The sequence below is a fragment of the Cyclospora cayetanensis genome, unplaced genomic scaffold (assembly GCF_002999335.1).
Source record: "Cyclospora cayetanensis isolate NF1_C8 unplaced genomic scaffold, CcayRef3 CcayRef3_contig_236, whole genome shotgun sequence".
Taxonomy (NCBI): Eukaryota; Apicomplexa; class Conoidasida; order Eucoccidiorida; family Eimeriidae; genus Cyclospora; species Cyclospora cayetanensis.
In genome coordinates, this window is record NW_020312188.1 from 14,676 (window position 1) to 29,164 (window position 14,489).

The 14,489-nt window shown below is 45.2% G+C and overlaps 1 protein-coding gene across 1 annotated transcript; it reads right to left on the reverse strand.

The window, feature by feature from the left end:
- Positions 1-1,186: 1,186 nt before the first annotated feature.
- Positions 1,187-4,307, reverse strand: LOC34619891 (protein MEMO1). The gene is made up of 8 exons (XM_026338163.1): positions 4,241-4,307; positions 3,962-4,046; positions 3,684-3,752; positions 3,408-3,526; positions 3,103-3,214; positions 2,842-2,938; positions 1,561-1,674; positions 1,187-1,339 (listed from the first exon to the last, which is right to left on the reverse strand). The coding sequence occupies exons 1-8, from the start codon at positions 4,305-4,307 to the stop codon at positions 1,187-1,189; spliced, it is 816 nt and encodes a 271-aa protein (XP_026193948.1).
- Between the last annotated feature and the right edge of the window lie 10,182 nt (positions 4,308-14,489).

Below are 14,489 nucleotides of genomic sequence, written 5' to 3' on the forward strand. Positions count from 1 at the left end.
TGGTCAAGCAAGTAATGAAGCGCATGAATACACAAGGTCATGAGTGATTAGAAATCAAGCAACAAAAAGGTTGAGAGACCCAAGCAACGCATCCCCAAATAAGCGTCATTACAATTAAGATCCGTTATTGCCTTCATTTCCACAAAAGCGAAATTGTTTTCTCTCTTGTCATATTTGCTTGAAGAAGAGAGGCATGTTCATGTTCATCCTGTAATCTTCTTTGCTAATATATCCCCATGTTGTCTTCGTCTAGCATCGTCCCACCATTAACTTTCACGGTAGTTCTTGTATCGATCAGTGGTGCTTGTGATTGCTGTCCAGCTGCAATCTTGGCTCCTCCCACTAACGTGTATTTGTACAAGGGTTAATGGCTGTTGTCGTCACTGCTAGTACTGCTGCTGTAGCTTTGATGATTGCCTGACACAGGAGGCAATATGGCGAAAGAGAGGCTCACCTCCCCGTAAGCTCCGGGGTCGAGAGGACAACGCAGTAAACAGATCGAAAACCTCCATAGCAAGGAAAAATGTGTGCGCTTCGATGAGTTAATAATTCGGATATTTCTAGACAGGCAATGTACTTTTCTTTACGCGCGAGTGCACGAGAAAATATAAATTATGCAAACATGCATCTCCGTTGTAGTTTCATTTACGCAAAGAAGTCACCAGTGGCCCGGGGGACAGAGCAACCTGAGCCTTTTGTCCTGGCCCTTGTCACTGGCCCTCTTTGTATTTCACTGCTGCTTTCATGCATCCCACAGTACACTTACCCAGGTAGCTCCCTCCCACCGTTTTGCTTTTGACTAGATAATTATACAGTTTCTTCAATATTTTTCCGCTCTTTCCTGAAGGGTGACCTTTCGACAGCTTTCTGAAGATACCCCTGCAAACAGCCAACAAATGCTTCTAGTCGACTAGCCAGGCATGTGGCTACCCTTAGAGTTATTTCGCTATGCTGTAAGCCCGCGACCAGGGGTACACAGTGGTAGAGGTTCATGTGGATTGCTATCTGTTGCTCATGCGCATGTACAGATGTCCTTACTGATGCAACATTCGCTAGCTATGCATGAGTCGTTATACTAATGAGACACACTACCAGATATGCAGCACGCCATAAATCAGTTTTACCACATATTCCCCGAAGGAAACTGAATTGTAAGTTGCTGGTGATTGTACCGTACGTCGCGAGCTTAGGCTTCACTGTGTAACAATTGGCCTGCCATCGTTGAAATAAAGAGTGTCACGCATGAACCCCTATCGCTCTGGAGAATATACGCTACCTCTTTCAATACAAGCATCGCCTCGGCATGCGGTGAATCGGATGCAGATAAAGACTGGCAAACCTCGAAGTCATTTCCCGTTTAAGCACAGGCCGCCTGACGCCGAAAAAATGTGTTGCAAACACACTAGTCCTAACAACTAACTCTTGTTGTGCAGAGTGAGGCGTAGGAAACGGAAGAGTCGTTCCGTGTCATTGCATGACTTGACTGCAAGCACAGCAAAGCAGAACCTAGAAACCTGAAGCGTCTAAAGATCCCTGAGCGCATCGCTATACGCTATGTACCTTGAATCGTAAAGCGCATAACCAGCACCCTAAGGCATCGAATCCTACCTGGGAATACGCAATTAGCTTTGTGGAAAAGCCTTTGTCGTTCCTGGCTGCAGCTGTGTCCAGAAGCTGTGGCAACAACATCGCCAGAAACGAGCGGAAGCAACGCCGTCAACAACATTCTAGAACAGCCTTGGAGCTATTGCTTTGCGTATACAGAAGAAGTGCGTATCTTAGAAATAATCTATTCAAGCCTGTGACTTGAGAATCAGATTTTGGGGTTTGGTTAGTTGTACCAGAAGAAAGAGGCTAATAGGGTACCTCCCGCAAATCGAAAGACCTGTCGTCTCCAAGTAATTGAAAAAGCCTGCATCATGAATCACACAATTTTCCCGATAAACGCTAAACCCTTGACTATGAAGTTTCAAAGTTCAGAATTCCAGAATATCAATCTGTGTGATGATGCCATTGGCAGGAAACAAGCGTTAGCGATTGGGGTTTGGGGCTACCTCTGCTCTGGTGCTCGGTTATAAACTTGATAGCATTTCTGTCCATCCGCTGCGACACACAATGTTGTCACTGTCTCTTGGTACCTCTGTCTTACGCCTTTCTGCCAGTCTACTGTCCTCTCTCCGTACTTCGTGCTCGCTGTATATTCTGCCTTCCTCTTGTTAATCCTTCCGCCAATTTCGCTTTTCTTTTCCCCCTTTCTGCCTGTCTGCCATCCTATCACACTCCACTCTGGTTGCATGCTTCCTGTACCCTCCACTAGCATCTACTTAAAAGTGACGTGTCTCGACTAGTATAGTAGTGCAGCGCGAAAACACAACGTTCAGGCATACGGATTGGGGAATTCAGATGCGGGCAGAGTCGTACGGGTTAAACTTTAGACAGGGTGTACGACTCTCTGGACCCACTTCTATGCTCAAGTGTATAGGTAGGTTGGCGAGAGGTTCCTCCAAGTAATAGTACGCATACCTGTTTTCACACAAAGTCGGATAATATAGCAAGTCCGGTGTCCTAAACAGTAACTCTCAAGTCCAACTCCGTCTCCGCAAGGGCAGCTTACCGAGGCCCCCAGTGGCAGAAATCGGAAGAAATGATGAACAGATTCTCCTACACACGCAACATACAACAGTTTTGAAGGACTTCAAGTTTACACTACCCAAATGAATACTCGATTCAAGACCTACACCATCCGCTCAATTCGTTATTTACAAGCCCAATTTAAGGACCAGAAAGGAATGAACCCTCCACCGAAAAGCCCATCCTGTGCTGTGACCTCGAAAACCTTACGTCATGCAAGAAGTAATCGATAAGTACATCAGCAAACTTTTGACATTCTTCTTGTTGCCTTAATTCCCCCACAATCATTGGGATTATCTTGATGCCCCTGCAAGCCAATCATCCGAAATCGCAAACTTCAAACTCTCATGCATACGATGTATGCGGAGTAAGTACGGCTTCAGCCTTGAATAAAATTGAAGAGGACCAGAAAATGTGCTCTGCCAGGTTCGTAGAGCAATAAAATACAAATTAAAATAGAAATTAACTAACTCCGGGAAAATATGTCTGATGAACGGCAGCATGAGTTCCAAGCTGTGCTCCTCTTCGTCTTCCGCGGGAGACAACTCACAAAAAGTCCCGTTTGAACGGAACGCTTCCAGGACTAAGCGCGCACCTCAGACCGCAAGCCTTATACCAAAGAATCGAAATTTTAAACCCCTATTCCCTAGAACCGTCGCCTATACCGCCTTGCCCCCAAAACATATTCTCAAGTCCACAGCAACCGATCCGTCTAACTCACAAAACATCAGAAATCATTAGTTCATTGCTCTAAATGTAGCTGTCCAGTCACTCACCCTCTGTGTCAAGAGACAAACCGCCAAGAGGCGTCAGATACTCCTCGCAATGTTTTGGGGGAAGTGCCACGCCTATGAAGTACTTATAGTGGGAAGGTCCAAGCAAAAAGATCCGCTTACTATAAACCGCAAATCAGAACCCGCAATCCTAGTGCACACCTGAACACCCGGGGCTACTATTACCACACTAATTAAAAAAACGGAATCAAAACAACTGCAAACTTCGGAAGTAACGTGGTACCAGCCTTGAAGTTTGGCTTTACGGCTGAAGATTACATGTTAGAGGGATCCACTTGTTTCCAGGCGCAGGCAGCAGTATATCCAGAAAAACGGAGACCCGCGTGACTGCAAATGCAGACCATGAGCTAAGCGTTATGTTGCAAGGGCTACGCATCTAGAGCCATTAATATCAAAAAGGGGGGACACGACTCGAACAAACTTGCCGTATACACATATAGAGAAGTAGACAAGCGTGTAGAACTCGAAGTTAGCCTGTAAACTTCAGCTCTGGCCTGATCCCGATAACTAAAGTTCAATCCATATGTCCAGCTTACGGGCAGATGAGGGCTTTTATGCGTCCATCACAAATCTTGGAGGAGCTATCCAACCAGCAATGGAGTTGACTTTTCAAGCTTGTACCTGCAATAAGACCTAGACACTAATACCTTAGCCATAAAGTCCAGGATCCCGAAACGGTGGAATCCTCCAGAGAGCGCCAGAACCGCAGCCAACTTATCGCTATCTTTGCTTTAGAGCGGCCTACTAAAGGTGCTTCGGCATAGCCTGCTCCATCCACGCTTGAAATACTTTTGAGTTCAGGAATTCGGCCTTACAGTCTGCATCATACCATGTTCCTGCATGTGCAGCCCTCCTGCCTCCCGATCTTCTTGTCAGTTCCATCCTCTGGAATCAAGAAGTAAGGTTCTGAGGATCAAAGCCGAAAGATCAGCGAATGCGAATCGGCTTTCCTGTTATTACACACATTATACGGTGCTGATATGGGCCCCACAGGCTGGGGTTTTCTATTATTGGCAAACAGTGGGCGTACGGTACACAAGGATGGCATATCTGCTTTTTGAGGAGTGTAGTGAGCTGACTGGTAATGATGTTGCCGGATTCATCCAACTCAAATAGGCAGTAACGATACAACACAAATGGAAGAGTTCAGGATTGAGGATAAGGGTATCAAAACAGGGTTTGACGCGGTGTTTTGGGGATAACTTTCGGCCACAATCAAGTAGCAAGATGTGCAGCAGTGAAAAATATGAGTCACTTGCTCGCTCAATCGAGAAAAAATGAAAACAGACTAAGTATAGGCAGACCCTTTGAATGAGCCGAAGAAAACGTGAATCCGGAGCCACTGCATCTTTCGCTGGCGCCTCGGTCTTCTGCCGCCCTAGCGCACGTGGTTGATGGCTGCCTTCTGGTATATGCAAGTGTTGATTGCTTTACTTTTCCATTATTATTCAGTACGGCTATAGAAACTTAGCTCTTTTCATTTCTTTCCCCGCACATAATGGTGTATTAATCCAACAATGGTGCGATGTGATGTGGGTTCCCCAGCAGGCCAAACGTGCCAAACATGCACTTCCCAAATTAAGCTTTCGTATCTAATCCGCACAAATTCAGCATCTTTCAGACCAATATTTTAAACCCTAAATCGCTATACACACTGCAGATGTGCAGCAAACTTCTAGGCCTCAACCAGGCAGCCATGGAAACTTTGAAGCCCAAACACATGGGCCCCTTTCTTCTTCTTTCATTGATTCGCCTGCTGCAATGTCTAAGAAGACACGATCCTACCATCTGCTCCATTTTGATCGAGTAAATGGTGGAGGATGTTTGGGAACAGGCAGGGATATTGTTGAAGTGACAAATCGCGAAATTGAAGCTGTGTTCGTTATATCACAGTGCGTAGTCACGGTTGCTTCACAGAGATATTCCAGGGATGACATATCTCAGCCCCGCCCTGCAACCCATACCGCTGGTTCATGCGCTTTCGCTTTACGAAATGGGGATTCGAAATAGCATATGGCTGCGAATGATGAACCACACCTCCTCAAGCTAGAAGCAGAACGGGTACCGGTACACAGCTGAGAAACGTATTCACGAAGATAGATTCGATTAGTTGGGTACCTACTGCGAATCTCCAGGAGTGCAGTATCTTACTGATAGTGCACACTGTGAGTTCTTATACAAGTATTACGGTTCAGTTACTTTTATCATGTTGCAAGGCTTCTTCAATCCCCTGAAGTCTAATTATTTAGTGTACATGCATGTAGTGCAAACAAAACTTGTTAGCTAACAAAGTGCGTCTTATTTCTTAATTGTATGTATTTGGCATTGGATGCCGCCAAGTATATCCATAATCACATAAGAAGTGCTGCCTACTCGTTGTGGGGTTATGGTGGCTCACCAAGCGGGTCAAACTTTTGGGGATATTCGTGGGCAGTCTGCTTAGCGCCCAACTTAATGTGTTACAACAGCAAAAAAATGTTTCCACTCTGATAACAAATGACTCTTTGAATGGTTTTTGCCTAGGCAAGCAGCTGGCAGGCAATAAGCACTGGATAAAAAGTCAGACTGCCGTGAATCTTCTAACGCTTACTATTTACAAACATTATTTAGAAGGCATATGCAAGCCGTGAAGCTCACATGCCACAGATCTGTGTTCAAGTTCACAAGCGTTCAAACGTTTTTATAGCCGCTGACTGAATCGCCCACTTCGATTTGGACAGACGTAGGCATTTTGGTAAACATCTTCTGTACGGTGGCGTCTGATTCTATAGCGTAAAGCATGGTTCAGAAGCACGCGATTGTATCCCATGTAGCATATATTATCAATCCTGAGTCCACCGTAAAATTTTTCACGCTGAATACGCTTCGGCTTTTTGTCATGGCATTCCTAATTCACACGCAGATAGGGATTCACAGCCGCCGTGCACAACTCGGGTTAATCATCGGCACCATGAAATATGGCTTATCTGTTTTCGCCGGCCAGATGGCAGACAGCTTATATGAATAATACAGGATATAAAGTTACTTATGGTGTGCTTTGGAGCATTTTGTTGCGAATGGCCCTCTTGACTTACAGTGTAACTGTTTGCTTGCTATTAGAGGTTTATGCCGCTTAACTTTGGAAACTTTGTGTATACAGTGTGCCTCTAGAAGGTGCTTGTCACTCGTGTTACACAGCGCTTGTACTTTAGCTTAGGATTCACTGACCTGATAATAACCCTGTGTAATAACCCGATGGCAAGGAGCTGCCCATAAGCTTGCTAACTTCAGGTAAAGCTATTGTACTCAAGATTAATAGCGGTATGCTTGCTTTAGTATTCACCGCCCTATGCTTTAGTAGTCAAGCTTGTGAGGACCTACGATTCGTTGCATGGTGTGTGTGTATACCTATCGACGATAATTTTCGCGATACGCATGAATTTCCAGTGGTAAATGCTGTACAACAATTTTCATCATGCTTTGAAGCAAAGCGTAGCTGAGAATTCCATCTTTCAATGGCAGTTTGTGCTTGCATCCGCTGTACAGCAGTACTGGTGTTTGGCAACTGTCCAAGGGCTATTCAGTCCCTTGATCTGCCAAACTGCCCAGCCAATAAGGTAGAGATTGGTCTCCTAAAGCACACGCACGTGCACTAAGCTTATATTATCATCGGGTTCTTTGGCAGTGTCCTCCCTCTTATCGTAAGGGTGGAGGGTAGAACAAGCACCGTGAACATTTTAGGAATATCGCAAGACTAGGGTGCATCGCGCATTAGCTTCCGGTTTTTATTTTCCAGCACCAAATGCTTTACCATGCAGTGCTTACACATTTCAAAGATGGCATGCAGCTAGGCAGATACGCATATACCTCAAAGCTAAGTTCAGCTAAGTTCACTGTCACTTCATCTGAAGTTTTTCGTTCGTACACTTCAGCCTCCCAAGTGCATCAGCTCTTTATATTGCTACACATATTGTAGGCAGATGCTGAAATTAGAGGAGTTTGGGGGAGGGCATGTTGATATTTTTAGGCATTTCGTCCTACTGGGCGTTCCTTGATTATCCAGACTGATAGGCAAGACGTCACTGCATGAATGCAAAATCCTTGTGGATTACTTGATTCCTGTGCTCCTGGTAAGATGGGAACTCCTATGTAGTAAAGCACACAAAAAGTGACATAAAAATATGACACAAGGACTGCTAACACCGGGCTCGGTCGTCAACGCAACAAATAACTTTGTTAGAAGAGTGCAGAAAGAAGCATATCTCTGGAGGTGCAACTCGTATGCAATATGATTGCTGAAGTGAATCTACAAGGTGAAAAATTCACAGGCCACCCCGCGTGCTGTCTGTCTGCGGATATTACTCAATTAGTCACCATACACTGGACTTCAGGGCAAACCTTCAGTGCCAAACTGTGGCAGCGTCACATATAGAATGATTTGTGCGGACCCAAGGGAGAGTGTGGACTGCGTTTCCTGTGCTAAACTGTGCCTTCGGCATACACGCACACTAGCTAACATGCTTTTGCTAGCGTGTTGTTGGGTTTGTCAGTATCCTTGGAAGATCTTTGAGCAGTGTCACTTGTAAAATCTGACTTGAAGAGCTAGACACAAGGCTCTGTTGCCTTTTCACTCCAAGATCAACGAAAAATGGTAGTGCTATCATACGTGGAAGCATACACTTACACGATGAAAGCAGACTCTTCCGCGGATATCTACGGTAAGACACAAAATCCTGCCTTACCCATCACATAAGTAGACGCGACCGATCATTTGGAACAAGTGTGGAGGCGCTAATGCTTCGCGGAAGGCTTTGAGACCTGCATTTACTGAAGTCGATAAGGTTTCAGATTCTGCGAGAGCTGTTAAGCACATTTTCACCATGTATGCTATGTGTGAGTTGAAAATATCACACAGACGGCGTGATGCCTTGTCTTGTGCATCGCCCTGTGGACTGGACTAGAAGTGCCTACTACTTGTTGGGCCTTTCACACACGCTGCTTCTAAGGTACGCAGTCACGCATAGCCAAATTGCCTTATTAAGCAAGCTTTTTATTACAGCGCCTCCCCATAAGCTTCATAGGTTGTGCAATTTCGTCGCTACGGAGGGTGCTTTGTTCAACGCTGGAAGGCAACATATGCTGTTGCAGCTAGTTTTGAGGATTATCCAAGGCAACACCCGATGATCATTTATTGTGAAGTCCAAAGTAGTCCAAAAGCTCCAACATCGAGCATCTGTGAATTGGTGACCATCCATGACAATCGATTGCTCGCAGGTAGCCAACTTGAGCCACGAGCGCACAAGTAGCATTAAGCATTGAATGCTCTCCGATCCGTTAGCAGGAGGTAGTCTAAGCTTTGTACTTGCATGCAGTGCTCATTTTCTAAAGAGGCAAAGAAACAATTAATTGCTAACATACGCAGTCGAAATGTGTGTACGGAACAACCAGGTGCGCGCACGGAAAGCACACGTCTAAGATATCCGTTTCACTAGTATATCTAGATGCTTCTAATCAAGCTGCTACAATCTGAACAGCAAACGTATCTCACTAAGAGAAAATTAAGCTAAGAGTTCTCATGTGACGCTTCGTGGTCAGCATATACTTCCAGAGTAGCCCCGTAACATGCAGTGTTTTGAAAAAGCCATGCGTGCAATAGGCTTACGCATGCCAACCAGGCAGATTTTCACAGAGGACCAGACCTTCATGCACTAAGTATGGGGTATACCCTTCTAGCATATCACTCGTTAGTAATGCTATTGGACGTGTGATGTTAGTGTACTTACCGGAGTAGCAAGTACGCTATTACGATCTTCTTGTTAGTGGATTTCGGCGGACTGTTGTGTTCAACAAGCTAAGGCGAGTTGCTTCACTAACCGCTTTCTGATAGCGTAAAGAAAAAATGAAATTCATTATTAATACGTGAGCGCGGTCAGCTAGGCTCGCTTGGTCTCTCGCAGTAAATGACTACTGAAAGCTGCGGAGTGTGCACTGTAAACTGCACATAATGTTACGTCCCTGCTAAGAAGACATCGTGTGCAACAGGGTGCTCTGAGTCACAGTGGGCTGCTTACAGCAATGAAGAGCTCTAAGTCCCTCATCAATGGCTTACGCCCGATCTTGCGTTGACCAGCATGTTCTCACGTGCCCTCGAAGAATTTTTACTCGATTCTTCGTGTGATTGGGTATAGGATATTTGTGTCGAAGGCGCCGCCTAATTTTCTAGCTGAACCGGAAAGGTAACCTTGCGATTGCAAGGTTTGTAACAGTTTGCTGCTTATATGAATGCTATTCTTCTTGACTACAGCAGAGCCCTCACCTAGTCCACGGTACATTCTAACCATTGTGCTTTGGGGTTTTTAGGGGAATTTCAATCCATCCCATCTTGGCCACGAAACACTATGTTTGGCACGTGCTTTGTAGTAGCTGTAGTTTTTTTCTTTTTCATAGCAACCTTGTTGCCATTTCTTTCAAGGTTGGAAGGAAAAATTTTTAGTTAGGTACTTCTTCGGTTTGATGCCTAGCTGTGAAAAGGAGTGTCAGCTCTGGATAATTTGGTTGGTCGTGTGAGCTGTAATATCTAAAGTATTGAAGTAGTGGTGTTTGGTTTATAGCTTGAATGTGGGGTAGGACTGGCCTCTGGTTTGTAGGACTGAAGGTGGTCTACTTCGCATCCCGTAGCGACAGCGATGCACAGTTGACTCTCTCTTCATCACTGATTCCTAATATCTGGGAGTAATTCACAAGGTTTCTCGTATTCAACTTATGATCTTATCCACATATGCGTTTTGGGATAGAATTTTGCCAAGGGATCCTGGGATTCGTTGATTTTGCATGGTGATTTCAACAGTTCAAGCTTTAAAATCCAAAGCATTGCAAACATTTTCATAGACCTTTGCGCATGGGTGCTGATTTAGGAACTCTTTATTACACAGGCCTTTGCAATGAGTCTAAAGAGTGCTTGGCACCACAGTGGGGAGCATCATCACCCTGCAGCTCATCAGCCAGACAAACACCTCCACAGACTTTGATGGAATAAACGGGACTCATTAAATGCAGTTTTTAGTAACTGCCCGTGATGGATTTTTACATTGGTGTCTTGATCAAAGCTCAAGCACATAATATTAGTGTCAAATGCGTTGAGCAGGACTTATCCGTGGAGCTGTATACTACCGCTCGTATGCAGCAGTACACACTAAGTAACTACCTACTGCTTGCGCAGGTGCCCAAAAAGCCATTCAGGCTTTCCACTTTGTAGATACGCAATTGCTAGCTGAGTAGTAGCACAAGTACTCCAGATGCCTACGGTGAACGCCGGTCAGCGATGAGTTCTATTGTGACAAGCCTATTCTTTGCGTTGTCCCTATTTGCTGGAGTACTCTTTAGCGTCATGCTAAGCTGCATGAACTTTAATGGTTTGTTGAAATGCCCCTCTTTCAGAACTTTAAAGGCGAATACAGGAAGCTGGGGGTCCCTCCTATTATTATTGTCATCTCTGTTTACCACGAAATTTGTGAAATTTGCCCGGAAACGTTGTCCTGAAGTTGTTGCAAGTATTACTCTTGATAAGGGCTGCGCTGTTGTATCTTCTTACGGTTTGGCTCCTTTCTTGAGTTGGAGTCATTCGCCGTTACGCGGCTTCTGTTGAACAAGTTTGTACGGCTCCCATGGTTTGTTCCACATGCCTGTAGTATGATCTGGTTGAAGGAAGGTTGACCGTGATGAAGCTGTGCATTGTACCCGAATGCTTGTGCTCGTGGCTGTTCCCCTAACTAGTGCTAGCGGAGGTTCTTTGCTTTCCTTATGCTTTGTCGAAGGGCATATCTGCAATCTCTTCCTGAGCAGATATCCGTGGTTTTCCATATTGTAATTCCGGTCATGCTCTGTGACGCATAGATGTATCTCGCTCATTGGGTTTCTGCCATCCCTTCGCATAGGACGTAAAATTATTATATTGTGAAGATGTGTGCAAATGATCATTTTGGCAGAAAGATCGCACCGCAGATGATCTGCGCATGCATCATTTTTTCTAGCACCTACCGAGCCACTGAATCCAGCGAGTATGGCAATAAAACCTTATTACACGAAATCACAAAGATGATCACAGCGACATTACGCTGCCTCCTTGCACGTCTAGCTATGTATCTTCCAAGAACTTTGCAGGAGCATCACACGTTTTTGAAAGGCTTCCTAGGTAGCATTGGGGTCTGTACTTCGCGGAGTATCCCCCATCGTTTTGTCGTGAGCGGACGCGGTAGTCATGTGGAAAAGGCTAACCTACTCGAAGAGTGTCTAAGAGAGTGCTGCATGCCTTTAATCGAGAGGTGTGCTGGCTATAGTACAGTAAAGTACCTGGGAACTGCATCGTATATAATGGCTTTTTGCTTTATGAATCTCCGCATCACCAAGGAGGGAGTAGCGAGATCTGGATCCATATCAGTCAGCAAACATGCCCACCACTGTGGGGCCATGTATTCCCTTGATCTAAGTGAATGCTTCCTTTCTATATAAGGTATCCTTGCTTATTTCTGGGATTCAGGGACCATGAACGTGTTAACCAGTAGCTTACAGTTTTTGGAATTGGCATTTGCAAATCCCCCACAAAGGCCTTTTGCTAGAGAGTGCAGGTATAATAGTTAGGTACCTCTATGTCGATCACGGTAAAGGTGTTCCACATAAAAAGAATATTGTAGTGGTAGTTGGTTTTGACGGCATTGGGATATATGTCGCTTTAGCGTGCTGAATAATGTCAGCTTTACGAAACGAATGTGTTGGATAATATACTGATGCGGCACATGCACATGTTGCTGACTCGCTTAAGCGTGCAGCCATCATTATGCATTGTTATGTTACAGAAGGAGCTCTACTACAATATATACAAGCCCCCCATGGTGCAGAGCAGCCTAAGTACTAGCTGCCTTTGGTGAAGAAGTGATACAACGTCGTCGAGTGCCCCTTTCCTAAACTTCTGATGGAGATCCAACGGAACCAACAGGCTTTGGGACGCCCTCGGTAAGTGCTCGTTACAAATGCAGCAATCTGTTGTAGCAAATACTCCCACCAGCTTCCCCTTCGCACGCCCAAGACTGTCCTGCTTACAAAGCGGTTTTTAATGTAATATTTGATAGGTTCGGGGGATACATACTGTGGCTAGTGACTTGGTAGCATTAGTGGGCAAATGCATCACAGAATATTCCATGACCCATGAAAGCTGCGGCCAACCTCCCCACGCAACGTCATTGTTTCATGTGCTCCTCAGATAGCAAAACTACATTCACCTCAAAGCAAGGATTCCGCTGTTCTTGGTAAAGCACAATGTGCGTCGTACAAGCCGCAACATCCAAAAGCGCCTGCTGCGGTGCTGTACTTCCAAATACGCACTTTTCAATCGTGCAGAAACCACAATCTTGCGCACACGGTAGTTGAATAGGTCGAATCTTCGGTTGTAGGTGTCTCAGCAACTATACTTTAGTTCACAGCACAACATCCCTCCTCCATTGCTTCAAGTGCATTCGTAGAGGCATGACCTGTTTGAGTTCTTTTATTTACTTTTGTGCTTTTACGGCGATTATATAGTGCTTCACTAGCATCATGTAGAAATGGGTTGTGAAGGCATTTGTTTGGTTTTGTTCACGATGCGCCATTGTCCAGCTCAGTGCCGAAGCCTTCCAATAGACGCCGCCCCCCTTCGGTAGAAATTTGTCGAACGATACAGCGTCATTTCTGCTATTGTCCGGTCAGTAGCTTAGTGTGTGCTATTTGGAAACGTGCTCGATGGGTGCTGAGCCTTTTACTGGCAATGCTTGGTTTTGTTTCTGTCTGCATTCTGACTGAGTTAGTGGTCTTTGACAGTCCCGCTGGCGTCAAAATCAGTGCGAATAATACGCACGAAGTGAAAATGTAGTCTCCATTGGTAGTGTGCTAGACGCATTGCTGCGAATTATTACTGCCTGCGTTGACAAAGCGGAATCGCCTCCTGTGCACTACTGCGAGAGTTGCATACAGGTTTATCGGCTGTAACGGCGACCATAAACGTCTCTGAGCTAAAGTATGTGGGCATTGGAGTAATTGAAGAATCTAACGGTCGAATAGTGATTTGACACTTCAAGTGCGTTCAGAAATTAATGACTTTCTTGCAAATCAGTCCTCTGTATGCTGGCGTTTTGGAGCTGCTTGGACGTCCTGCGTACTAGAAGATCGATTTCTTGTAATCGGACACGAAATCTAAGTATAAATATAGGTGGCGACCACACGCGAAGACGGGACCAGTACAACTATGTATGAGGAATGCAGTAGGCCTGGCGTGCCCAGCCGCAAGTAACCGTTTATATATGCTTCATATGCATGTCACAGGATTTTGCATCACAGCAAAGTACAAAGCAAATGAAAGCGAGCTAACCAAGCATGGAGGTGGCAGGGGTTGTCCTCCGATCAACTAATATAAGCCTTAACCAGAGTAATTTTTTTACAAAAGTGAATCTCCAGAACCGTTTACACACGATTTCCATGACTAGCGAGCTCTACTACCACAACTAGTCAGTTGAGCATCAGCGCTTGAGCATCGTTCCGCTTCACTGTATGCTTCTTCTACATATGGCTTTCCGTGAATAAAATGTCTTTCTATGTTTAGCTATCAAGTACTAGGTAGATGCCCACGTTACTATATGTCCACCAAGGGCTCTTGATAGTTGCCGTCTGCAGACCAAAACTAACTTGGCTAGCGGGTAAATTCGTTAGCCCTACGAACGCCACGCCGCTTTGGTCCCAGCCGAGCAATCTTTTCAGTGCCAGCAAACGACTCCCGTCCCGTCCCACCAGTCCTGGCGCTGTCCTGAAAGACCATAAAATCTACCAGCAGTGGAGATTTTCTATACTACTACCAGCTCTTCCAAAATATTAGCTATGTGCCATGCCTCGAGAAAAATCAATATTCATAGGCAATAAAGTGCATACCGTTCGATTTGTGTAAACACAAGAAGCCTATGGCAGCAACGGGCCATGATCACAAATTGCCACTGGTCAGAGCGTAGTGTATAGAGACTATATCTTTCACGCAGCCTATTTACCTGGTTCAATACTTTACATGGC

Coding starts and splice junctions, on each gene's coding strand:
- LOC34619891 (XM_026338163.1), bottom strand. CDS start 4,307: ATGGAACTGACAAGAAGATCGGGAGGCAGGAGGGCTGCACATGCAGGA. Junction 4,047..4,240: donor AACATGGTATGATGCAGACT/GTAAGGCCGAAT, acceptor GTCTTATTGCAG/GTACAAGCTTGAAAAGTCAA. Junction 2,939..3,102: donor ATCAGACATATTTTCCCGGA/GTTAGTTAATTT, acceptor ATTGGCTTGCAG/GGGCATCAAGATAATCCCAA.